The sequence below is a fragment of the Taudactylus pleione genome, unplaced genomic scaffold (genome assembly GCF_031769625.1).
Source record: "Taudactylus pleione unplaced genomic scaffold, aTauple2 ptg000583l, whole genome shotgun sequence".
In the NCBI taxonomy this organism is placed as follows: Eukaryota; Metazoa; Chordata; class Amphibia; order Anura; family Myobatrachidae; genus Taudactylus; species Taudactylus pleione.
This window is the reverse complement of record NW_028284985.1, coordinates 936,293-964,051: the sequence shown is the minus strand read 5'-3', so window position 1 is coordinate 964,051 and position 27,759 is coordinate 936,293. Positions and strand designations below refer to the sequence as shown.

Here is a 27,759-nt window from a genome sequence, read left to right as displayed (position 1 = left end):
GATGCTGTCACCGATGTAATCCTCCACCATTCTGTCAATGGTGACAGTATCATATGCAGTGACAGTAGACATGTCAGAAATTGTTGCCAGGTCCTTCAGTCCGGACCAGATGTCCAAACTTGGTCCTGCCTGCCCTGCATCACCACCAGCGGGTTGCTTAGGATACCTAAGTTTTTTCCTGGCAGCCCCAGTTGCGGGAGAAAATGAAGAAGAAGCTGTTGACGTGTCACGTTCCACTTCAGCTGACAGTGTTTTCACCAGCAGGTCTTTGCACCTCTGCAGGCTTGTGTCGGCCGGAAAGAGAGACACCACATAGGCTTTAAACCTAAGATCGAGCACGGTGGCCAAAATGTAGTGGTCTGATTTCAACAGATTGACCACCCTGGAATCCTGGCAAAGCGAAAGAAGGGCTTCATCCACAAGTCCCACATGCCGAGCGGAATCGCTCTGTCTTAGCTCCTCCTTCATTTTTTCCAGCTGCTTCTGCAAAAGCCTGATGAGGGGAATGACCTGACTCAAGCTGGCAGTGTCTGAACTGACTTCACGTGTGGCAAGTTCGAAGGGCTGGAGAACCTTGCACAATACGGAAATCATTCTCCACTGTGCTTGAGTCAGGTGCATATCCCCTCCTTTGCCTATGTCATAGGTGGATGTATAGGCTTGAATGGCCTTTTGCTGCTCCTCCATCCTCTGAAGCATATAGAGGGTTGAGTTCCACCGCGTCACAACCTCTTGCTTCAGATGATGGCGGGGCAGGTTCAAGAGTGTTTGCTGGTGCTCCAGTCTTCGGCACGCAGTCGCTGAATGGCGAAAGTGGCCAGAAATTTTTCGGGCCACCCAGAGCGTCTCCTGCACGTCCCTGTCGCTTTTCAGAAAATTCTGCACCACCAAGTTTATTGTGTGAGCAAAACATGGGACGTGCTGGAATTTGCCCAGATGTCATGCCCGCACAATATTGGTGGCGTTGTCAGATATCACAAATCCCCAGGATAGTCTAAGTGGGGTAAGCCACTGGGCGATGATTTCCCTCAGTTTCTCTAAGAGGTTGTCGGCGGTGTGCCTCTTACTGAAACCGGTGATACACAGCGTAGCCTGCCTTGGAACGAGCTGGCGTTTCTGAGATGCTGCTACTGGTGACGCTGCTGCTGTTGCTGCGTAAGGTGATACATCTACCCAGTGGGCTGTCACAGTCATATAGTCCTTAATCTGCCCTGTTCCACTTGTCCACATGTCCGTGGTTAAGTGGACATAGGGTACAACCGCATTTTTCAGGACACTGAGGACACTTTTTCTGACGTTTCTGTACAGTCTCGGTATCGCCTGTCTAGTGAAGTGGAATTTAGACTGGATTTGGAACCGGGGACACACTACCTCCATCAATTGTCTAAATCCCACTGCACTAATGGCGGATACCGGACGCACGTCTAACACCAACATAGCAGTCAAGGCCTCAGTTATACGTTTTGCTTCAGGATGACTGCTGTCGTACTTAAAGGACTGTTGGAGGGTCAATTGTTTAGTAAAAGTAATGGTGTTCCTACTTCCTCTCTGGGATGATGAACGACTCCCAGCAGCAGCAGCAGCGGCGGCAGCAGTAGGCGTAGCAATGCAGGATCCTCCGGAGGAATCCCGGATAGGAGAGTCAGTCATGCCAGTGACATGGCCTGCAGGACTACTTCCGATCCTGACTAAGGAGGAAATTGACGAGGAGGGAGTTGACGGTGTGGTTTGCAGGCGCTTGGGTACAACAGGACAATGGGATTTAGGTGTCCCTGGACTGCTTACGGTCTTAGCCAAAGTTTCTGAACTTGACAGTAACTTTTTATGAACGCGCGGCAGGTGTATTCTAGAATAGGCTATTAGCGGCAGGTGTATTCTAGAATAGAATTATAGCGGCAGGTGCATAGTTGCAGAATTTTTTAAAACTTACTTTAGGGACATAAAAATATGCTAGTACCCATTTTCATGTACCCCAAATTTGATGGGACCACTTAAAAAAACGAAAAAAATAACCTAAGTGCTCTTCTGCATCACTTCTTCAATGTCGGGAAAAAACACCTGCTGCGGCTATTTAAATCCCCGACTTTCATTTGCAGGCTAAAACGGGGGTACCCATAGTGATCTCCCATGTTTTTACAACTTTAGGGGGGTCTTACAATTTATTCCAGGAAAAAATTGTTTTTTTACGCAGATCCCACTTCGCACCTTCCCGTTTTTGTAGGTTTCATATTGAATACGGGGATAAAGCGGGCGCGCGCCCGATACTTTATCCCAGGAAAATCTCCGATGTGGAGCGAAAAGTCCAGCACGGACTTTTCGCTCCCATATTGAATACCCTCTAAGAGTCATAATAAACCTTGTTGGCAGCCGGTCAGAGACCTGTGTTGTGTCTGTGTCTGCCCTCGTCATTTGCTACAAATCAAAAGTGAATTGTTGCGTTACTATGCTTAAAGGTGAAATGGCATGGGAACAACTAGTTTATTTAAGCGCTTTATTTTAGTCTTAAAAAAAAAAAACCAACACGTTTTTACACATTCTTATTTTTAAGGATTATTTTCGGAACTTTCGGAATCAAAACTTTTCACCACTTTAGAATGTACAAGTAACTATGAGTGAATTCAGCCTATAACCCCCAGTGATAATTACAGCAGGTTTTGTAACTGAATGGCTTCTATTCGCACTCACCTATACTTTGGGGCTCATTCAGAGTTGGGAACAAACAAAAAATTAAAGAATAAGTAACTTTGCCCCTGGGTAACACCCTGCTGCGCTTCAGGTGGGGGCAGATGTAAGATGTGCAGAGAGCGTTACATTTGGGAGGAGTGTGTCCAAACTGAGATCTAAATTCCAGTGTAATGGTGCGTAGCCACTAAACGAGAGTGGAACGACTGTACGATTGCAACATTGTAATCGTTCACCAACCTGTGCAGTGGATAATGTGCCCGCACTGAACGATATGTCAGTCAGTGCAGGCTCCCTCCCTCATTCCCCAACATGCACAACCTGACGATCTCATCAGGTTCTCCTGCAAGTTCAGGCGATGACAAATGGCAAAAAAATATGGTAGTTGCTCAAATTAGCTTAATTGTATAACACAGGTGCTTGTAAAGGGCGGCGTTTACACTGAACACAGAAATAGAGAAGTGATAAAAGTATTCTATGTGAATTAAGTGGTGATGCCATGAGAATGTATGTAACTAATACCTCTGAATCTCTATTATCATGTAGGATTTAAGTATTGTTTTTGCTGCAGTGTGCTGGGGGGGGGGGCAAATCTCTTTTTTCTGTGTTCAATGACAAATACCAAGAATGACCGGCGGGAACGCGCATCGCTGGTTGTTGCTAGCATTTTACTGCACGATTAATGAACGATTGAACGATGTCATAATCGTTCAATCCCTCATTTTTCTCATCTAGTGGATACGCACCTTAAGAATAAAGCTGTCCAGCATTTGTGGGTTACATGCAAAAGCAGCCAGTATTTACCCTGCATGCAAAAACAATAAATGTATTTGCATCCCTTACATTGCAGCATGGTTTCTCCAAGTGCAAAGTTACTGGCTTTTTATGGCCTGTGTAAACATGTCCCTTCTCACCAACCGACAGCATCTATGGTTACAGAGCTTGAGGTGGGTCTGCAACCTTAGCGTGGGCAGAGTGATATCACAAAGGAAACTGCACACACCGGCGTACTACTCACTAATATATGCACCGCGATGTGTTTCGAACTCCAATGCTAGTTCCTCAGTATTTATCTACACAGCTGTCACAGCAGTTTGTAGTGGAGAGGGAGCACAGAATTCCTGCCAGGGTCATCATTCTCCATACAGACTTCAAAGATATGGATTCTACCCTAGCAGGAGCCAGGAAGAAGTGCGTGTGTCATACTTGACTACCCTCCCGAAATTGTCGGGAGCCTCACGATATCAGGTGTCATTCCCGACCCCCCCGGAAGAGCGGGCAAGTCTCCTGGCCGGCACAACCAGCCCGCATACCTCCGCTGGCGTCCACTCACCCCCTGTTTAAGAGGCTGGTTCGGGGGAGCTGTTGACGCGATTTGCGGTGAATCTCGTCATCGTGGCCCTGGCTACACAATGCCGGTAAGCTTAGCATTTTGCAGCGATGGCACGGTCCCGCCCTCAAAACTGCGTCACCCCCCCCAACCGCTGTGCCGAGCTGGCTGCCTCTCGGAAGAGGCAGCCAGATTATCGGCAAGCCTGGTGTGTGTTGGCATACATGCCCAGGTCACTCCCACAGGACAGAACAGAAACATATTTTACAGATCGTGTGCTGGCTTGATGGATGGGTTAATCCGTGCACACTAGCGACAACTGTCCGTGTGCCTATACCTGATCCAACACATGTGCAGGTGGCAATTTCTCTGTGTGCAATAACTTAATTATTCAGGGCATTCATGGAGCTATGTGAGGGAGAAGGCCGGCTGCTGCTTCCAAGAAGATGAGGGCCACCAATCCCAGTACACGGGACAAAAGATATTTCTCATTGAAGGACTGGCTGGGAGATATGGCTTCCATTAGACTGTCTCATAGACACTGCTCTCTGCTATTCTCTGCCATGTGCTGGCTGGAAGTGACATTAGCGTTAGATCGGTGCCCTGCGTGTGGAGCCTGGACCGAGGGCCGGATTCAGAGATGTGCGCTATCCCAATATTTCCGCAGTTGAGCGAATATCGGTCAACCGCGCATGCGCCGAGTAACCCTTTTGCGATGCTGCTTGCAGTTAGAATCATGTTTGCAAAGTCAGGGACCGTTCAAGTGAGGCAACGGGGAGTGGTGGCAGAAAACGAAGACGCGTCCCGGCCATTTTCGGAGTGTGCGCAGATAAACGTGGTTCCAATGGCTCTGGTCAGGCGGCCATTCTGCGTGACCATGGTGCTATACTCACATGCGATTATCGAATGGTCTGTGACGGCGGCTGCATCTGCGAAGCCGTCCGTGGGTGCCTCAATACATTTGCAGCCGCTACAGCATTTGCATATTTCAGCGCAGCGGCTGAGCGCAGGATGGCAGCTGCTATTGCATTAAAACACATCTCCGATCAGGCCCCAAGCTTAGGTGGCCTCTTTGGTGTTTGTAGGTGGCCTCTTTGGTGTTTGTCGTGGCCTCTTTGGTGCTTGTCGTGGTCTCTTTGGTGCTTGTCGTGGCCTCTTTGGTGCTTGTCGTGGTCTCTTTGGTGCTTGTCGTGGCCTCTTTGGTGATGTTCTAAATAAATATTATCTTCTTCATTATGAGTTAGCTGCCTGGCTCCATAATAAGATACCATGCTACAGTCTAAATCAACACAGAGGCGGCTTTATGACGAGACGGAGTAAAGCTATCTTTGGAATGTGCTGGCCTGATTCAGCTTACAGGTCCCTTTCTGCATTGAATGACTAGAACGCAAGCCTGGGCCTGTGCGAGGTATTACTGCCGTTACAACAGACCTATTCTTCCTGAACATGGGAATAAGACCCTGGGAACAATGGGCCTGCTTCAGAGCCGCTCGTAAGCGGCCGCTCGTTCGTTCCGACCGATGTTCGCACATCTGCGCATGCGTACGGATTTTAATACGCATGCGCGAACCAGTCAGTGTGGCCGAAAATCGTGTGCTCGCTAAATAGCGAATGCCTGCTATTTTGAGTGACAGGAGGAGGCATTTGTGGGTGGTAACAGGGGAAGGTGCTTGAAAACGGTGAGTGGAGATCCGAACGCAGGCGTGCCTAAAGGTCAGAACGGACGTTTAAAGGGTGTGCATAATTACTAAAGCAGCATCATCGACCACGTCACTTGGTTGTTTTATAGTTAGAACTGCTCGCATGATTGTGGTAGGAAAAACCAACCACAAGAATAGCGAGCAGTTCATACGCCGTCCGATGTACTCGATTAATCTAATAAATAGCGGACATGACGTATGATGATGCGAGCGGCCAGGGGGCGTATTTTTAAAAATTACGTTTGCATGTTTTGTTCGCTCGTTCAGACATAGAGGCGTGAACAGACCGCAAAGAGCGAACGGTTAATTTAAATAGCCAGCCCCTTTTTCTGGACAAGCGAGCGCAAATAGCGTCCGGCTCTGAATCAGGCCCAATGCTCCTTTCCTTCATCAATAAACCGGCTACCTACAGCAACATGACTAGGCATTAGCTAGCGTTACGCCAATGCAGCTGTTATGGAGCCCAGTGGTAATTTAAATAGCCAGCCCCTTTTTCTGGACAAGCGAGCGCAAATAGCGTCCGGCTCTGAATCAGGCCCAATGCTCCTTTCCTTCATCAATAAACCGGCTACCTACAGCAACATGACTAGGCATTAGCTAGCGTTACGCCAATGCAGCTGTTATGGAGCCCAGTGGTGTGGGGGCACCGGGTGATGTGTGTCCATCCACTCCGGAGACCCTTCATAGTGGAGCTTATTTGGGTATTCGGTTCCATTGGGACTGAACTGGAAGCCCAGATGGGACTCCACTATAAATGTGTTCACAAGATAAGATTCTGCACACTTGTCTAGTTAACCCTTATGCCTCTTTCACACAAGAAAATGAAAATCCCAGGTAATTCACTTTAATACCACTTTCCAGACAGAAAATGTAAAAAAACCCAGCTTTTACCCAGCATTTTACGTGCCAGGTTTTTTGCCATTTTCTGTCAGATACCCCTTTCACACAGGAAAATTAAAATCCCGGGTAATTCACCTTTACCTGGTAATTTACTAAATTACCGTATATACTCGAGTATAAGCCGAGTTTTTCAGCACATTTTTTGTGCCGAAAAAGCCCCCCCTCGGCTTATACTCGAGTCATGCCCGCATTGTACGCAGCTGAGTAGCGTACCATGCGGGCCGCGGTGCAGACTGTGTCTCTGTGACACAGCTGCACCGCGTGTTTAGTGCTGACCGGACGGAGTTCGGTCAGCACTACACACTGCCAAACACACAGCCGCAGGAGCCGGCAGCTGTGTGTTTGTTGTAATCAGCAGCCGATGAGAGTCTGTTAGACTCTCATCGGCTGCTGCTGCTCCCACTGCGGGAGCCATCTTCCGGCTACCGCAGTGGGTGATGGGAGAGACGTCATGACGACGTCTCTCCCATAATGCAAAGCGGCCGGAGGAGCTGATAGCAGCGGCGGGACCAGGAGCGGGGTTTCAGGTAAGTGTTTTTTTTATTTTTATTAGGACTACTGGGGGCACTACCAGGGGGGGATTACTTCTGGGGGCACTACCAGGGGGGGGGATTACTTCTGGGGGCACTACCAGGGGGAATTACTACTGGGGCCACTACCAGGGGGAATTACTTCTGGGGGCATTACTAGGGGGAATTACTTCTGGGGGCACTACCAGGGGGGATTACTTCTGGGGGCACTACCAGGGGGAATTACTTCTGGGGGCACTACCAGGGGGAATTACTTCTGGGGGCACTACCAGGGGGGATTACTACTGGGGGCACTACCAGCTGCTACATTTCCCACCCCAGTTTTTTGTGGTAAAATTAGGTACCTCGGCTTATATTCGGGTCGACTTATACTCGAGTATATACGGTACCTGTTTTTTTCCCCTGTGTGAAAGGGTCCACCCGGGTCTACAACCCTGCAAAAAAAACAGGGTTGGATACCTGGGAATTTAGTCCTGGGATGACCCTTTCACACATGGAAAAATCCCGGGTTGTTAATACCTCTTTTCCACCAAAAACCCGGGTCCGACCTGGGTTTTCAGACATGGTTCCAACCCAGGTCAGACACCGTTTACACAGCACCATTGATCTGGGTTATTCTCAGGTTAGCCCCGTTCACACTGAACCTGGGTCTGCCCTGCTAAACTTGTGAGGTCATAAAAAGTGGGAGGTGACTGATCCACAACCACCAATCAGCTCAATTTAAGCATGACCCAGGTCAGATAACCCGGGTTGCGTTGTTTACACTGCACCATTACCCAGGTCCATCCTGGGTCAGACCCTGGTAGCTACCTTATTTGGATTGCTGGGTCACTTGACCCGGGTTATTTTTCAGGGACCCTTTTACACTGAGCTGTGACCCGGGTAGACCCAGCAAAAACCCTAGTTTTTGCTCTGGTGTAAAAGGGGTATTAGCAAATTACAGGGTAAAAGTGAATTACCCAGGATTTTCATTTTCAGTGTAAAAAGGGTATTAAAGTGAATTACCTAGGATTTTCATTTTCAGTGTGAAAGGGGTATTATTGTTAGTTGAGGTGATCAATATTTTAAAAAATTGTGATTCTTTCAAAGTAGCCCAGGTTATTAACATTCATCAAATAATATTACATCTTAATTCACATGAGAGATGAAACGCGTAGGTTCATTTGTATAGGATATCTGACTACTCTAGGATAACCACAATTAACCCCATATTGGATACACTCATCACATTGGATTCCATGGCCAGAGAAGTCTTTGATTAATGGATTACAGATAAGTCTCTTATCTATGTTTTTAATGGAGTTTTGATTATGTTTTTTTGTTTTGTTTTTTAAACAAAGATTTTTTATTTTATTTAAATTGTACAGCAAACATAAATCAAATGCAGTGTTTATCACAAAAGAAGTGAAAATCATCTAAAATACATATCAAAAGATGGGTCACATAAACATAGGAAATACATTCAAAACTCCAAACATGTTGATAATAAAAAAAATAAAAATTATAGCGTGATCAAATACTAAAACACATAAAAATAGTAGTATAAATCCCCCCAAAAATTGGAATATAATGGGAAAAGAAAAAAAAAGAAGGGGGAGAGATAGGAAGGTCAGCAGAGACCCGTTGTGCTGAGAGACTGGGACTGGAACCACGGAGACCAAATCGTCCGAAATTTAGCAACCCCATTAATTTGTAGACTGGTAATATACTCCATGGAAGTGATGAAGTTAATCTTTGCTACAAGGGCAGGCAACGGAGGTGGGTTTTGATCCTTCCACTGTTTGGCAATTAGGGATTTGGCTGCATTGCATATGTGTACAAGCAATTTGTCTTTTGGGGCATTCAATAGGGCCTTGATTATGTTTTTTTTTTATATGACTATTTGTCTTTGATAGTAATATTACACTTAAGTGACTCCTTTTATTTATTTTATTGCAACACAGCCTCTTGTTGTTTCATGTGAACACTTAATGCACTTAGGGTCAGATTTCAGTTTGGACAGCGACAGGTAAGAAGATTCCAATTTAATTTATAAAGGGAAAACAAAGATGACTGTATTTGTGTTTTGCATTTGTGTCTGTATTCAGTTATATTTTAAATGTGACATTTATTAATTACAGTCAAAACAGTGGCCCTGATTCAGAGCCGGACGCTCTGATCAGAGCGCTCGCTCTGAATCAGGGCCCACCTCCATTAATATGGAGCGTCCTGGACGCTCGGATAGCTGTGGGTCACCACCCACAGCATATACGAGCGTGCAGGATGATGGACGCGATGGTCTTGACCATCGCGACCATCGAAACTGCGAGCAAAAGCCTGCGGTTGAGTTTTTCAACTGCAAGGCCAGGAGTGATTTTGGCTCTATCAGAGCCAAAATCACTCCCACTGACATCACTAGTGATGTCAGTGGGGCTGGCTTCAGACGGTAGGCGTTCCCTTGGGAACGCCTCCGTCTGGCAGGCATGCCCCCGGCACGCCCACCAAAGGGGGCGTGCTGTCAGTCAACATCGACAGCACACCCCCTTTGATGAGACGCTCCGAGCGAAGGAAAGTCCTTCGCTCGTCGCGTCTCGCGCATGTGCACGACGGAGCTCCCTCCGTCGTGCGCATGCGCAGTGCGGACCATCGACCCACTTGCGAGCGGACAGCCGCTCGCGAGTGGGTCTGAATGAGGGCCAATATTCTGTTTTTATATACATATATCTACAGATGTCTATACACTGTGGCTTCAGTAGCACCAAACAACCCCACTCGGCGCACCAGGTCCGGGGGCCACCCGGCCGTGACGAGCATCTTTAATGGTCAAAATGTGCGTCTTATTTGCATTAATAAAACATCTGGGAGCGACTGTCTGTATACTAAGTGCTACAATGCAGCAGCCGCTGTTTATTCTCAAGCTGAGTTCTGTTGTGCTTCACTTGCGACTTTTTAAGCGTTTAAAACAAATTCCTGTGTAAAGACGCAGCCCAGCGTTTCTGGTACACTGTGAGCGGTGTTTTGCTGCGTCTGCGATGCGAGTAAAACGCAGTATTTAAAGGAAAAGTATGCTACACCTCTGAGTGGCACGATTGCACCATATGGCGTAGTAGCGCTAAGTGTATGAGGACTTATCTGATTGCGTTGGAATAATTAAGGAAGGTTTATAAAGTGCCTCGTGAAGGTGAGTTTGGTCCCTTCACACCTAGATGATGGACCTTACCTTGGAGGCACCAGGTCTTTTGGTAAGTCCAAAGAGTGAGTTCCATTTGAGACATCAGTATTGCGAAAACTGTGCAGTTGTAGTGAATGGCAGATTTCATGACTCTCCAGCGCTGGAACTACCACCGGGGGCGAAGCAGCGACAAAGCCTGGCGGGGAAGGGGCCAGCAATTGCAGGTCAGCCTCTCGACGCGCTTACTCGGGTGGGTGAGGATACTTTCAACACCTTTTTATACAGGGCCGGATTATAGGCAGGGCGTACTGGGCGATCGTCCAGGGGCCCCCACACATTGCTCCTACCTGGTCACAATGCACCCTCCCAGGCCTGCCCAGCTCTTGCCTCCCAGCAGTGTTGCAGTTTCTCTAACTGCAAAAGCCCTCTTCTCTTACCTCCGAGGCTCGGCAAGGGTGGATGTGATCGACGCTCGGCTCCCTCGCCTTGCTCTCTGCTCTCCCAACACAGGCTGCTCCGTGAACAGCCGGTGAGTGGTGACAGCGGCTGCAGCAGAATGAAGATCGGGACCACCGGACCAGGGTCCTGAACAGGTAACACACACATGTGTGTGTTTTCTGGGCCCCCCCCCCCCCCCCCACCACCCATTGCAATAACAGCATCGGCAACTTGGCACTGCAAGGTAGCACCTGGCTGCCCATAGACTACCCTCACCACCTGCTGCTCCCCAAAGTACCATCTCTGGTATGTACATATGTGTATTATTATGCAGGGCATAATTGTGGCAGGGGGGTCTTTGTCAATTTTATTGTTGGGGGCCCCCACAAGCCTTAATACGGCGATGTTTTTATACCTCTGTTGGGAACTGGGGGGGGGATTTATTTTCATATGGGTCATCTCTGTATTTTTTTTAAGAGAGCTTGGTGGTATGGAAATTGTGCCCCCAAAAGGACACGATCTGGAGGGGATGATGCTTCCAGTGACAAGATGTCGGTGTGGCAGACATATAGCAGATGGAGGTAGTACATGGTGCTGCTTAAGCACAGGCCCCTGGGACCGCCGCACGCTGTAGACAGTTAGCGGTGGGAGAGAAATAGACAAGTATGATTAAGCTATAATGGGGTTATTTAAGTTAGAGTTTAGGTTATTCAAATGCAGGGTTATATATTTAGGTTGACAATGTGATGTAATCAATTCATGTTGTGGCCAATTTGAGTGTCAGTATCAGCATAAGCTACATATACACACAACGATTTTGTTACCAACGATTTTATGAACGATTTTCTGTCAGATTATCCGTCAGATTTTTTAAAGTGTAATTAACGATTTTTTTGAACTACAAACGATTTTTGCATATTCCCTTATGAAAATCGTTGAGTTGGTCAGTCTGACTGAACTACAAACTACCAACTACAAACGTGAATGTGCATGAACGATAATCGTTCATCGTTCATCGTTTTAACTCAGAAAGTGAACGATTTTTTCAACGATTGAACGATAAACGATATTCTTATCGATAATTGTTCAAAAAATCGGTGTGTGTGTATGCACCTTTAGAGTGGAAGAGAGCGGAAATAATGTTGCACAGTCAAGTGTCCATCTTTGTCTTCCGCTTCTATACTTGCCTGTTGAATCCTCCAGCAAAACGAGGCTTTTTTGTACATAGACTTTGGTTCGTGACATCCTAGTGATATTTGTTAAATTGCAGAGTATCAAGCCTTTATCAGGGCCGTAGCTAGGGTAGTGCAGCCGGTGCCATTGCACAGGGCACCACAGGTCAGGGGGCGCTGTTTGTTCCTGTCAAATTTCTGTTTATTATCATTCTTGCTTGTAGCTTCCTCTTATTTCATCCCCAGCATCTCCTGGCCTCTCCTATCTCTTCCCTGGCCCTTCCCCATAAGACCATGGTCTCTCTCAGGTGCACTATATTATGTCCCTATTTATCCCCAGCATCTCCTGGCCTCCCCTCTCTCTTCCCTGGCCCTTCCCCATGAGGCCATGGCCCTTTTTTGGGTGCATTATGTCCTTTTGAAAAATGAGGGGGGCGCCAATTCTCTTTCTGGCACAGGGCACCAAAAAGTCTAGTTACGGCTCTGGCCTTTATCAAGGGGCAAAAAGCTCTATATAGTGATAACCCCTAATGTCTGAGGGTTTCCAGATATGTTTATTATGTTTATTAAAACATATGAAATTTCAGCTGCTGAGCAGCCATTACTACACAAGTTTAAGGAGTTCGCAAGCCTTACGGTGGCTAAAATTCTCCTTTTTATGCAAACATCTGGTGAAATTTTTTTTGCCTTTAATTGTCAAACCTTTGTTCAATTGTACCCCTGAGGGAGTCCCATATATGAGACGAAACGCGTAGGGTAGTGATATCGTTTCCTTCTGCTGGGGCTTACCACCAGTGAGCTCACATCCGTAAGGGTGTTGGTGGAATTAAATATCTGCTCCACACAAACAGTGTGTTTCTTGACATCATGTTTTAAATGTAAGCAATCGTGCAAATATTTGTATTTTATCCAAATAAATATTTTTGGCCATTCGGCCATTTTTTCTTGGGTGACTTTTCTGGTGAGCGGGTGTATTTCCAGGACATTACATTTCGCGATTTGATACATGAAGAAACACTTACGAACTGAATAAAGAAATTATATGACTTCTAATGAACCACCTTGATTGTTGTATTAAGGATTATATATACAAATCTAATTAAATTGGATTGCTTCATTATAATGTATTAGCACCTACAAGTATCTATTGTGTTACTGTATTTTTTTGGAGCCCACTAACAGGGGTTTCATTTGAGGTGCTTCTTCCAGTTTTTAGCGCGAGATAAGGGATAATTTTGTTTTATTTATATAAATAAATATATATATTTTTTTTTACTATTTTTTTATATATTTTTTTTAATTATTATTATTTTTTTACCTTTTTTATCTTTTAGATTAATAGAACTGCAAGTCTAAATCTGAGCTTTAACTTCTGAGCCGGCTAGATAATAATTATTTTTCTATTATTTAATTAACTCACTATAGCAAAATATCTGTACATAACATATCAGTGAGCAGATCTGCATTTCACAAATAGACAAACTGTTCTCGGCACTTTTGCTATGAATTCACTTTGTGAAGGAGGTCCATAAATATGTAATGTAAGGATAAATGACTGCAGATTATCTTCATATTACCACTGTGTATAATTTCATTAATGGATTGGTGTAACAGTCACATGTAATTGTAGCAACATAAAAAATGGGAGAATTTGAGTATTTAATGAATTAAAATGTTGTAATCATTTAGTCACCATGGAAATTGCAGAGACCCCAGTGATGTCATTCACATAATTACATAAGACAAACATTTGCAGAGCTCATGGCGTAAGCAGATGGATAAAGATGGGATATATTATATGTAGAAATATCTTGATTTTGCAGAGAGTACTCACTGTGCTTTGCAGGAGAATATGAACCGGGGGTGCCAGCTACTCCCCTTCATGCTAAACCTGTGAGAGGAGAGGCGTAAACCATTAACTATTTCACAATTTGTTGTCCCAGATGACCAGACTGCACATCACATGAATAGACTGCGGCAGTCACTGGATTACTTATTTCTTGGTCTATTCAAGTGTATTTTATAATGTTTTGTGGTTTTTTTATATGATAATAAGGCACTTAGTACAAAACCCTGAATGTCCAGGAGGCTCCCTGAAATAGTAATAATCTCCCCCCAGATTCCCTGAAGAGTCTATCAATCTGCCTGAAGCCAGGTCGGTCGGGCGCTGCACAGTGACTCTCCATCCATCATGAAGACAACACTGTGGAAGAAAGTATGGAGGACGAATGCTCCAAGAAAATGGCCACTGCTGTCCAGCACACAGATGAATGCAGTACATGAGTGACTGTACGCCCAATGATGTATGCTGCATTACAGGGGATGTGTGATGGATTGCATGAACCTGGTGGAAGGGAGAGAGAGAAGATACTAGAAAATAGAAGCATATTTGTAATGTACAGTCACGCCTACGTTACAACATCTAGGGGAGAATTTACGAAGTAGCAGCTTCTGTAAGCCGCTGCTTCCAAGTGGGTTGCAGGTACATATCTAAAAACGCTACCCGGAGTCAGTGTAACGCTCGATGTGCCGTTTTAAATATGCACCTGCAACTCGCCGGGAAGCAGCGGCTTACAGAGGCTGCTGCTTCGTAATATCTCCCCCTAGTGTTAGTGGGTGGGGAGTGCGCTAATCTCTGAAGTGGGTGACATTTTTGAACTGATGCAGTAACCTAAGGAGGTGATTTATCAAAGCTTGGAGAGAGATAAAGTAGAGAAAGATAAAGTTCCAACCAGCCAGCTGCTACCTGTCAATTTATGAACCTGTTAAGTGAGTTAGAAGCAGATTGGTTGGTACTTTAGCTCTCTCCAAGCTTTGATAAATCTCCCCCTTAACGTTTGGAATCGGTATGTAATACCGCTGGCTGCATGGCCGGCAGTTCGATTCCCAGCAGCGTCAGGCAGACAGATGAAGAGATTGCAGCAGCCCGACAGTGCTGGAAATCCCGATCGTCCCCAGGTAAGTATGAACTAACCTCCCCCCCTAACTCTAACCCTCCCTTAGGGGTGACTAACCTCCCCCCCCAAGTGCCTAACCCCCCTCTTAAGTGCCTAAACCTAACCCCCCCCTTCCCCGCTGCCTAAACCTAAGTCCCCCAGGGGGGTGCCTAACACACCCTCCCTCCCCCTAGCCAATCCCTAACCCTCCCGGGGGGATGCCTAACCCTAAGTCGCCCCCGGGAGCCATACACCTACCGTCCCCCCGCCCCGCGGCTGTCCGCTCGTGGCGCCCGGCATCCCTTCGATCAGGATGCCGGGCGCTGGTCTCCCGGCGTCGGTGAATTGAGCGGCGTCTACATCTAGATGCCATTCATTTCACCCTCGCCGGGATATGACAGTCGGGAAGCCGGCTGTCGGTATAATGCCAGCCGGCTTCACGATTACATCCCTAATATTTTATGCAAAACTATGATGCTACTCAACTGTGTTGGGGTTCATATTGAAGGGCACCCAAATGGGCGGGAGAAAGTTGCATTACGTTATGTCACCGGGGGGGGCTGAAAATGCACCGGATTTTAGGAGTAAGGGAGTTGATCGCAAACTCCGCAATAAAACTGTGTCTTGCAAAGGCTTTACCCTGTACTGAGCACATTTAGACAAATAACATGTTTGAATCTAGATTGTAATCTGTTAACACTTATAGCAGCCATTACCAAAGTGAGAGGAGCAGTACAGACATCAAACAGGTCAGGAACCACCGTTTGTTCCGACTAAGCTTTTCAGCTGAAACAACAGGAATATTATAGGCGTCAGACATTGTCACAGGCAACCGTAAAAACATCGGTGTGAGAGAATCTTCTTAGTCACATATATAAGTAATCTTCCCCAGCTTTACATTACGTCAGCAGCCAATTATCTTACCAGTTTGTCTGCGGAGTGTGGGACCCCCTCGCTCTCATAGGAAGAACATACAAACTCCACACAGCGCCCAGGTTGGGATCAAACTCATGGCGGAGAGCCGGTGTTATCCCATGCCTTTAGTGCTCATGGGAAACCTGCTGAGGACAGTGTAACAAGAACAGAGGCACAAGCTGCGATGTCACAGTGGGTATCCGGTCAGAATGTCGGCATTGATGTTACGTCGACATGTAAAATGTTGATTTTCACAAATATCGACAGGTCCATACTGTTGACATTAAACATGTTGACACCAGAACAGTATATTTTAGTGTTATATATTTTTAGGGTTAGGCTAAAATGTGCAAAAAAAAAAATATTGTGTCGACATGTCAAATGTTCACATCATGATCTAGTCGACATGTTGACCCTGTCGGTATTTGTGAATGTCACCTTTTTTTCTGTTGTCCTAACATCCATGGCAAAATTCAGATTGCCCACTTTCTTTTAAATATTTTTAAGACATAGTATATATTATAAAGGGCCTGTAAATATCTACATAAATGGTTACAAGGCTGGGACTTGTAGCTCCACTTTAGTATTTCCCAAACCCGCTGCCCTCCCATAAAATAAACCACCCTGGTATGCCAACTATATAAGCCTGTGCTGTCAAGACAGTCTCCTAAATGTAGGGCTGTCAATCATTTTTAAACTTATGCCAGGTACACACTAGACGACCGGACAACATATCGGACACATAGACCAGTGTGTACCCGCTATGTCGCTGATGATGCGCGCTCCCGCTGGGGCCGAAATCAGCATGACCCCTGCCGTCGCTCCCAGCATCGGGAACTATGTATGCACCCTCCGGGTCTTGCCGCACGCCACATCGGCGTTGGGTACACATGGTTTAGTGTGTATCCAGCTTAAAATCTGTGGTATAGCAGGGATCTGACCCCGCCCGCCTTACATCATAACATATTGTGTGTGAAATGGTCAACGCAGAGCCGCCTATTTATAACTTTATGACGCATTTACGGACCTTTCATACTATATATTAGGCTATTTATCTCCCCAGTTAAAGGCATCGGTTGCAAGATAGTGATGTGTATAGAAAACAGAGTAATGTCAGCCCGTACAGCCAAATGCAAGCAGTTAGTGTACATTATATATAATAACAATACAGAGTAATGTCAGCCCGTACAGCCAAATGCAAGCAGTTAGTGTACATTATATATAATAACAATACAGAGTAATGACAGCCCGTACAGCCAAATGCAAGCAGTTAGTGTACATTATATTTAATAACAATACAGAGTAATGACAGCCCGTACAGCCAAATGCAAGCAGTTAGTGTACATTATATATAATAACAATACAGAGTAATGACAGCCCGTACAGCCAAATGCAAGCAGTTAGTGTACATTATATATAATAACAATACAGAGTAATGTCAGCCCGTACAGCCAAATGCAAGCAGTTAGTGTACATTATATATAATAACAATACAGAGTAATGACAGCCCGTACAGCCAAATGCAAGCAGTTAGTGTACATTATATATAATAACTACAGAGTAATGACAGCCCGTACAGCCAAATGCAAGCAGTTAGTGTACATTATATATAATAACAATACAGAGTAATGACAGCCTGTACAGCCAAATGCAAGCAGTTAGTGTACATTATATATAATAACTACAGAGTAATGACAGCCCGTACAGCCAAATGCAAGCAGTTAGTGTACATTATATATAATAACAATACAGAGTAATGACAGCCTGTACAGCCAAATGCAAGCAGTTAGTGTACATTATATATAATAACAATACAGAGTAATGACAGCCCGTACAGCCAAATGCAAGCAGTTAGTGTACATTATATATAATAACAATACAGAGTAATGACAGCCTGTACAGCCAAATGCAAGCAGTTAGTGTACATTATATATAATAACAATACAGAGTAATGACAGCCTGTACAGCCAAATGCAAGCAGTTAGTGTACATTATATATAATAACAATACAGAGTAATGTCAGCCCATACAGCCAAATGCAAGCAGTTAGTGTACATTATATATAATAACTACAGAGTAATGACAGCCCATACAGCCAAATGCAAGCAGTTAGTGTCCATTATATATAATAACAATACAGAGTAATGTCAGCCTGTACAGCCAAATACAAGCAGTTAGTGTACATTATATATAATAACAATACAGAGTAATGTCAACCCGTACAGCCAAATGCAAGCAGTTAGTGTACATTATATATAATAACTACAGAGTAATGACAGCCCGTACAGCCAAATGCAAGCAGTTAGTGTACATTATATATAATAACAATACAGAGTAATGTCAGCCCGTACAGCCAAATGCAAGCAGTTAGTGTACATTATATATAATAACAATACAGAGTAATGTCAGCCCGTACAGCCAAATACAAGCAGTTAGTGTACATTATATATAACAATACAGAGTAATGTCAGCCCGTACAGCCAAATGCAAGCAGTTAGTGTACATTATATAGAATAACATTACAGAGTAATGTCAGCCTGTACAGCCAAATGCAAGCAGTTAGTGTACATTATATATAATAACAATACAGAGTAATGTCAGCCCGTACAGCCAAATGCAAGCAGTTAGTGTACATTATATATAATAACAATACAGAGTAATGTCAGCCCGTACAGCCAAATGCAAGCAGTTAGTGTACATTATATATAATAACAATACAGAGTAATGACAGCCCGTACAGCCAAATGCAAGCAGTTAGTGTACATTATATATAACAATACAGAGTAATGTCAGCCCGTACAGCCAAATGCAAGCAGTTAGTGTACATTATATATAACAATACAGAGTAATGTCAGCCCGTACAGCCAAATGCAAGCAGTTAGTGTACATTATATAGAATAACATTACAGAGTAATGTCAGCCTGTACAGCCAAATGCAAGCAGTTAGTGTACATTATATATAATAACAATACAGAGTAATGTCAGCCCGTACAGCCAAATGCAAGCAGTTAGTGTACATTATATATAATAACAATACAGAGTAATGACAGCCTGTACAGCCAAATGCAAGCAGTTAGTGTACATTATATATAATAACTACAGAGTAATGACAGCCCGTACAGCCAAATGCAAGCAGTTAGTGTACATTATATATAATAACTACAGAGTAATGTCAGCCTGTACAGCCAAATGCAAGCAGTTAGTGTACATTATATATAATAACAATACAGAGTAATGTCAGCCCGTACAGCCAAATGCAAGCAGTTAGTGTACATTATATATAATAACAATTCAGAGTAATGTCAGCCCATACAGCCAAATGCAAGCAGTTAGTGTACATTATATATAATAACAATACAGAGTAATGTCAGCCCGTACAGCCAAATGCAAGCAGTTAGTGTACATTATATATAATAACATTACAGAGTAATGACAGCCCGTACAGCCAAATGCAAGCAGTTAGTGTACATTATATATAATAACTACAGAGTAATGTCAGCCCGTACAGCCAAATGCAAGCAGTTAGTGTACATTATATATAATAACTACAGAGTAATGACAGCCCGTACAGCCAAATGCAAGCAGTTAGTGTACATTATATATAATAACAATACAGAGTAATGACAGCCCGTACAGCCAAATGCAAGCAGTTAGTGTACATTATATATAATAACAATACAGAGTAATGTCAGCCCGTACAGCCAAATGCAAGCAGTTAGTGTACATTATATATAATAACAATACAGAGTAATGTCAGCCCGTACAGCCAAATGCAAGCAGTTAGTGTACATTATATATAATAACTACAGAGTAATGACAGCCCGTACAGCCAAATGCAAGCAGTTAGTGTACATTATATATAATAACATTACAGAGTAATGTCAGCCCGTACAGCCAAATGCAAGCAGTTAGTGTACATTATATATAATAACAATACAGAGTAATGTCAGCCCGTACAGCCAAATGCAAGCAGTTAGTGTACATTATATATAATAACTACAGAGTAATGTCAGCCTGTACAGCCAAATGCAAGCAGTTAGTGTACATTATATATAATAACAATACAGAGTAATGACAGCCTGTACAGCCAAATGCAAGCAGTTAGTGTACATTATATATAATAACTACAGAGTAATGACAGCCCGTACAACCAAATGCAAGCAGTTAGTGTACATTATATATAATAACTACAGAGTAATGTCAGCCCGTACAGCCAAATGCAAGCAGTTAGTGTAAATTATATAGAAAAACATTACAGAGTAATGTCAGCCTGTACAGCCAAATGCAAGCAGTTAGTGTACATTATATATAATAACAATACAGAGTAATGTCAGCCCGTACAGCCAAATGCAAGCAGTTAGTGTACATTATATAGAAAAACATTACAGAGTAATGTCAGCTTGTACAGCCAAATGCAAGCAGTTAGTGTACATTATATATAATAACAATACAGAGTAATGACAGCCTGTACAGCCAAATGCAAGCAGTTAGTGTACATTATATATAATAACTACAGAGTAATGTCAGCCCGTACAGCCAAATGCAAGCAGTTAGTGTACATTATATATAATAACAATACAGAGTAATGTCAGCCCGTACAGCCAAATGCAAGCAGTTAGTGTACATTATATATAATAACAATACAGAGTATTGACAGCCCGTACAGCCAAATGCAAGCAGTTAGTGTACATTATATATAATAACTACAGAGTAATGTCAGCCCGTACAGCCAAATGCAAGCAGTTAGTGTACATTATATATAATAACAATACAGAGTAATGTCAGCCCGTACAGCCAAATGCAAGCAGTTAGTGTACATTATATATAATAACAATACAGAGTAATGTCAGCCCGTACAGCCAAATGCAAGCAGTTAGTGTACATTATATATAATAACTATAGAGTAATGTCAGCCTGTACAGCCAAATGCAAGCAGTTAGTGTACATTATATATAATAACAATACAGAGTAATGACAGCCTGTACAGCCAAATGCAAGCAGTTAGTGTACATTATATATAATAACTACAGAGTAATGACAGCCCGTACAACCAAATGCAAGCAGTTAGTGTACATTATATATAATAACTACAGAGTAATGTCAGCCCGTACAGCCAAATGCAAGCAGTTAGTGTAAATTATATAGAAAAACATTACAGAGTAATGTCAGCCTGTACAGCCAAATGCAAGCAGTTAGTGTACATTATATATAATAACAATACAGAGTAATGTCAGCCCGTACAGCCAAATGCAAGCAGTTAGTGTACATTATATATAACAATACAGAGTAATGTCAGCCCGTACAGCCAAATGCAAGCAGTTAGTGTACATTATATATAACAATACAGAGTAATGTCAGCCCGTACAGCCAAATGCAAGCAGTTAGTGTACATTATATAGAATAACATTACAGAGTAATGTCAGCCTGTACAGCCAAATGCAAGCAGTTAGTGTACATTATATATAATAACAATACAGAGTAATGTCAGCCCGTACAGCCAAATGCAAGCAGTTAGTGTACATTATATATAATAACAATACAGAGTAATGACAGCCTGTACAGCCAAATGCAAGCAGTTAGTGTACATTATATATAATAACTACAGAGTAATGACAGCCCGTACAGCCAAATGCAAGCAGTTAGTGTACATTATATATAATAACTACAGAGTAATGTCAGCCTGTACAGCCAAATGCAAGCAGTTAGTGTACATTATATATAATAACAATACAGAGTAATGTCAGCCCGTACAGCCAAATGCAAGCAGTTAGTGTACATTATATATAATAACAATTCAGAGTAATGTCAGCCCATACAGCCAAATGCAAGCAGTTAGTGTACATTATATATAATAACAATACAGAGTAATGTCAGCCCGTACAGCCAAATGCAAGCAGTTAGTGTACATTATATATAATAACATTACAGAGTAATGACAGCCCGTACAGCCAAATGCAAGCAGTTAGTGTACATTATATATAATAACTACAGAGTAATGTCAGCCCGAACAGCGAAATGCAAGCAGTTAGTGTACATTATATATAATAACAATACAGAGTAATGACAGCCCGTACAGCCAAATGCAAGCAGTTAGTGTACATTATATATAATAACAATACAGAGTAATGTCAGCCCGTACAGCCAAATGCAAGCAGTTAGTGTACATTATATATAATAACAATACAGAGTAATGTCAGCCCGTACAGCCAAATGCAAGCAGTTAGTGTACATTATATATAATAACTACAGAGTAATGACAGCCCGTACAGCCAAATGCAAGCAGTTAGTGTACATTATATATAATAACAATACAGAGTAATGACAGCCCGTACAGCCAAATGCAAGCAGTTAGTGTACATTATATATAATAACAATACAGAGTAATGTCAGCCCGTACAGCCAAATGCAAGCAGTTAGTGTACATTATATATAATAACAATACAGAGTAATGTCAGCCCGTACAGCCAAATGCAAGCAGTTAGTGTACATTATATATAATAACTACAGAGTAATGACAGCCCGTACAGCCAAATGCAAGCAGTTAGTGTACATTATATATAATAACATTACAGAGTAATGTCAGCCCGTACAGCCAAATGCAAGCAGTTAGTGTACATTATATATAATAACAATACAGAGTAATGTCAGCCCGTACAGCCAAATGCAAGCAGTTAGTGTACATTATATATAATAACTACAGAGTAATGTCAGCCTGTACAGCCAAATGCAAGCAGTTAGTGTACATTATATATAATAACAATACAGAGTAATGACAGCCTGTACAGCCAAATGCAAGCAGTTAGTGTACATTATATATAATAACTACAGAGTAATGACAGCCCGTACAACCAAATGCAAGCAGTTAGTGTACATTATATATAATAACTACAGAGTAATGTCAGCCCGTACAGCCAAATGCAAGCAGTTAGTGTAAATTATATAGAAAAACATTACAGAGTAATGTCAGCCTGTACAGCCAAATGCAAGCAGTTAGTGTACATTATATATAATAACAATACAGAGTAATGTCAGCCCGTACAGCCAAATGCAAGCAGTTAGTGTACATTATATAGAAAAACATTACAGAGTAATGTCAGCTTGTACAGCCAAATGCAAGCAGTTAGTGTACATTATATATAATAACAATACAGAGTAATGACAGCCTGTACAGCCAAATGCAAGCAGTTAGTGTACATTATATATAATAACTACAGAGTAATGACAGCCCGTACAGCCAAATGCAAGCAGTTAGTGTACATTATATATAATAACAATACAGAGTAATGTCAGCCCGTACAGCCAAATGCAAGCAGTTAGTGTACATTATATATAATAACAATACAGAGTATTGACAGCCCGTACAGCCAAATGCAAGCAGTTAGTGTACATTATATATAATAACTACAGAGTAATGTCAGCCCGTACAGCCAAATGCAAGCAGTTAGTGTACATTATATATAATAACAATACAGAGTAATGTCAGCCCGTACAGCCAAATGCAAGCAGTTAGTGTACATTATATATAATAACAATACAGAGTAATGTCAGCCCGTACAGCCAAATGCAAGCAGTTAGTGTACATTATATATAATAACTACAGAGTAATGTCAGCCTGTACAGCCAAATGCAAGCAGTTAGTGTACATTATATATAATAACAATACAGAGTAATGACAGCCTGTACAGCCAAATGCAAGCAGTTAGTGTACATTATATATAATAACTACAGAGTAATGACAGCCCGTACAACCAAATGCAAGCAGTTAGTGTACATTATATATAATAACTACAGAGTAATGTCAGCCCGTACAGCCAAATGCAAGCAGTTAGTGTAAATTATATAGAAAAACATTACAGAGTAATGTCAGCCTGTACAGCCAAATGCAAGCAGTTAGTGTACATTATATATAATAACAATACAGAGTAATGTCAGCCCGTACAGCCAAATGCAAGCAGTTAGTGTACATTATATAGAAAAACATTACAGAGTAATGTCAGCTTGTACAGCCAAATGCAAGCAGTTAGTGTACATTATATATAATAACAATACAGAGTATTGACAGCCCGTACAGCCAAATGCAAGCAGTTAGTGTACATTATATATAATAACTACAGAGTAATGTCAGCCCGTACAGCCAAATGCAAGCAGTTAGTGTACATTATATATAATAACAATACAGAGTAATGTCAGCCCGTACAGCCAAATGCAAGCAGTTAGTGTACATTATATATAATAACAATACAGAGTAATGTCAGCCCGTACAGCCAAATGCAAGCAGTTAGTGTACATTATATATAATAACTACAGAGTAATGTCAGCCTGTACAGCCAAATGCAAGCAGTTAGTGTACATTATATATAATAACAATACAGAGTAATGACAGCCTGTACAGCCAAATGCAAGCAGTTAGTGTACATTATATATAATAACTACAGAGTAATGACAGCCCGTACAACCAAATGCAAGCAGTTAGTGTACATTATATATAATAACTACAGAGTAATGTCAGCCCGTACAGCCAAATGCAAGCAGTTAGTGTAAATTATATAGAAAAACATTACAGAGTAATGTCAGCCTGTACAGCCAAATGCAAGCAGTTAGTGTACATTATATATAATAACAATACAGAGTAATGTCAGCCCGTACAGCCAAATGCAAGCAGTTAGTGTACATTATATAGAAAAACATTACAGAGTAATGTCAGCTTGTACAGCCAAATGCAAGCAGTTAGTGTACATTATATATAATAACAATACAGAGTAATGACAGCCTGTACAGCCAAATGCAAGCAGTTAGTGTACATTATATATAATAACTACAGAGTAATGTCAGCCCGTACAGCCAAATGCAAGCAGTTAGTGTACATTATATATAATAACAATACAGAGTAATGTCAGCCCGTACAGCCAAATGCAAGCAGTTAGTGTACATTATATATAATAACAATACAGAGTATTGACAGCCCGTACAGCCAAATGCAAGCAGTTAGTGTACATTATATATAATAACTACAGAGTAATGTCAGCCCGTACAGCCAAATGCAAGCAGTTAGTGTACATTATATATAATAACAATACAGAGTAATGTCAGCCCGTACAGCCAAATGCAAGCAGTTAGTGTACATTATATATAATAACAATACAGAGTAATGTCAGCCCGTACAGCCAAATGCAAGCAGTTAGTGTACATTATATATAATAACAATACAGAGTAATGACAGCCCGTACAGCCAAATGCAAGCAGTTAGTGTACATTATATATAATAACTACAGAGTAATGTCAGCCCATACAGCCAAATGCAAGCAGTTAGTGTACATTATATATAATAACTACAGAGTAATGTCAGCCCGTACAGCCAAATGCAAGCAGTTAGTGTACATTATATATAATAACTACAGAGTAATGACAGCCCGTACAGCCAAATGCAAGCAGTTAGTGTACATTATATATAATAACAATACAGAGTAATGACAGCCCGTACAGCCAAATGCAAGCAGCTAGTGTACATTATATATAATAACAATACAGAGTAATGTCAGCCCGTACAGCCAAATGCAAGCAGTTAGTGTACATTATATATAATAACAATACAGAAAACTTGACAACAATAATGGGGGAGCCCCCCAGACAACAAAGCGTGTAACAAATCCCAGCATGGCGGCAGTGCTACCTAGCGCCACACAATATAAAAAGGGGACGCGTGATGGCGGGGGGGATATAGCTACAATGAAGGGGGTGGTGGAAATTTGGATATGAACCATAGGATAAACAGAGAAGAAGAAAAAGAAAATAGTGTGTAAGGCACATAAAACAAAACAGCGCATGCGCATCACTGTCTACAGATGCGTTAAGTTTGTGTACCCCCCACCCCCTCCTCCCTCCCCCCCTCCGCTCACCTTCCCCCCCCCCCCGACTTACCTGTCCGCGCAGCAGCCTCCGGCTCCGTCCTGCTGGTCTGTCATGTGGTTTCCCAGCAGATCACATGACAGATTAGGAAAAAAAAAAAAATTTTTTTTTTGTCTAAACTTTCTTGTGCTCTGCTGGGGAGCACACGTCCGACCAGCCTCCGGAGCCTGAGGACGGAGCAGAGCGCCGCAGGGACTCGTCGGGGGACCTGCACACTCGGATACAGGTAAGTTTCACCTGCTATTCGCCACCTCACAGTGGCGAATAGTAACTGCATCAAATTCCGAAAATTGATAATTTTCGGAATTTGATGAATACCACAATTTCCACATCCCCATACTAATGTACTAATGTACTAATGTATGGGGAGTGTGGAAATTAACGCAGGGGAACTTAGCAAGGAGATATCTGTGATATCTCCTGTGCTAAGTGGCTACATGAATACCAAAATAACGTTATTTAAGGAAAATGTCCTTAAAAACGTTATTTTAGTGTTGATGAATAGGCCCCTGTATCTTATGGAGTGGTGAGATCTATATACCAGAGGCACTCCTATTCTCCATATACCATACCTCCCAACTTTTGGAGATTAGAAGGAGGGACAGGGCGCTCGCGGGCGGAAAGGGGTGGGGCTTCTGGAAAGGGGGTGGGGCTTCCGGGAAGGGGGCGTGGCTTCCGGAAAGGGGCGGGGCAAATTAAAATGGGGCGGAGCCTCGCGGCTTCCCCCCGTTTTCGTCACTATAGGGGGCGTGCCCAGCACTCTCCGAGATGCTGGGCAGCCCCCCAGGCTCTTCCTACGCTAGTGAACAGATGCCGTGCGATGCGCACGGCATCTGTTCACCTTCTACACACCCGCTGCTCTGCTAGGCAGAGCAGCGGGTGTGCTCTCCCCAACTTCCCCCTCACCGCGGGACACTGCAGCCTGCGGGCGGGACAGCGGGACAGTCCCAGAAAAACAGGACTGTCCCGCTGGAAGCGGGACAGTTGGGAGGTATGCATATACTCATGTTGCTCCTCATTTGCTCTCTGATTAGGGTTTGAAAAGTCAACCAAGAGCTCGGCTACAGTAGGTGCAAAGAGTGTGGCCGCTACGGGGCCCAGGCCGCCTCTGGGACCGGCCTTCCTTTTGCACCGAGGTACACTGCCATCTCCTGAGCCCAGGCTTTTCTATTCTCACCACAGTGTAGGGCATCTGGGCCCAGAGCTGATCTAAGCTACAATACAGCCATCTCTAGCTGCTGCCTGCATGTATTGTGTGTCACATTACAGGTCACAGCCCTATACAAATGATGCCCAGCTACTGGCAGCCATTTTGGGGCTATAGCCATCTCTAGCTGCTGCCTGTATGTATTGTGATGTCACAGTGCAGGTCACAGCCCTATATAAGGGATACCCAGCTACTGGCAGCCATTTTGTAGCTATAGCCATGTCTAGCTGCTGCCTGCATGTATTGTGATGTCACAGTGCAGGTCACAGCCCTATATAAAGGATGCCCAGCTACTGGCAGCCATTTTGTGGCTTAAGGCATCTCTAGCTGCTGCCTGCATGTATTGCGATGTCACAGCCCTATATAAAGGATGCCCAGCTACTGGCAGCCATTTTGTGTTTTAAGGCATCTCTAGCTGCTGCTGGTATGGATTGTGGTTTCACAATGCAGGTCACAGCCATATATCAAGGATCCTGGGCTACTGACAGCCATTTTGTGGCTATAGCCATCTCTAGTTGCTGCCTGCATGTATTGTGGCCCAGCCACTGGCAGCCATTTTGTGGCGACATTTTCTCCTACATTGGTACTCTCTGAGTAGTTCCTGCTTTATTTAAGCGACTTTGGATAACGACTACTGATATGGACTTTAGATTACATCTTCCAATAAGGTCCTGAACAGCAACATCTTCAGAAAAAGAATTTGAATAACGTCTTCAGGTAAGGACTATATAACACATTTTGACCTGTCACCCTTACCCCTACATACATCCTTTATTTGATCTGATATAACGTTGCATGACTGAAGATGGGTACACACTTGTCCAATCCTCCGGGGATCCAACTCCAGACCAGGCTAGTAACATAATCCTACTGGAGACCTGGTCACAGATCC

At 43.2% G+C, this 27,759-nt stretch overlaps 1 protein-coding gene across 2 annotated transcripts in view; it reads right to left on the bottom strand.

Annotated features, from left to right (window-relative positions):
- The window catches only part of LOC148481389 (histo-blood group ABO system transferase-like), a 44,586-nt gene that overhangs the window by 12,567 nt on the left and 4,260 nt on the right, over positions 1-27,759 (bottom strand). Inside the window, exons 1-3 of one of the 2 annotated variants that reach the window (XM_088453559.1) lie at positions 15,764-17,165; positions 15,556-15,625; positions 13,738-13,794 (exon numbers count right to left, since the gene is read on the bottom strand). In XM_088453559.1, coding sequence (XP_088309685.1) covers positions 13,738-13,794; positions 15,556-15,581 — 83 coding nt within the window. In that variant the 5' untranslated portion in view covers positions 15,582-15,625; positions 15,764-17,165. Of the gene's footprint in view, positions 1-13,737; positions 13,795-15,555; positions 15,626-15,763; positions 17,166-27,759 lie in introns of those variants that run through there. The other variant, XM_088453558.1, reaches the window with a different exon arrangement.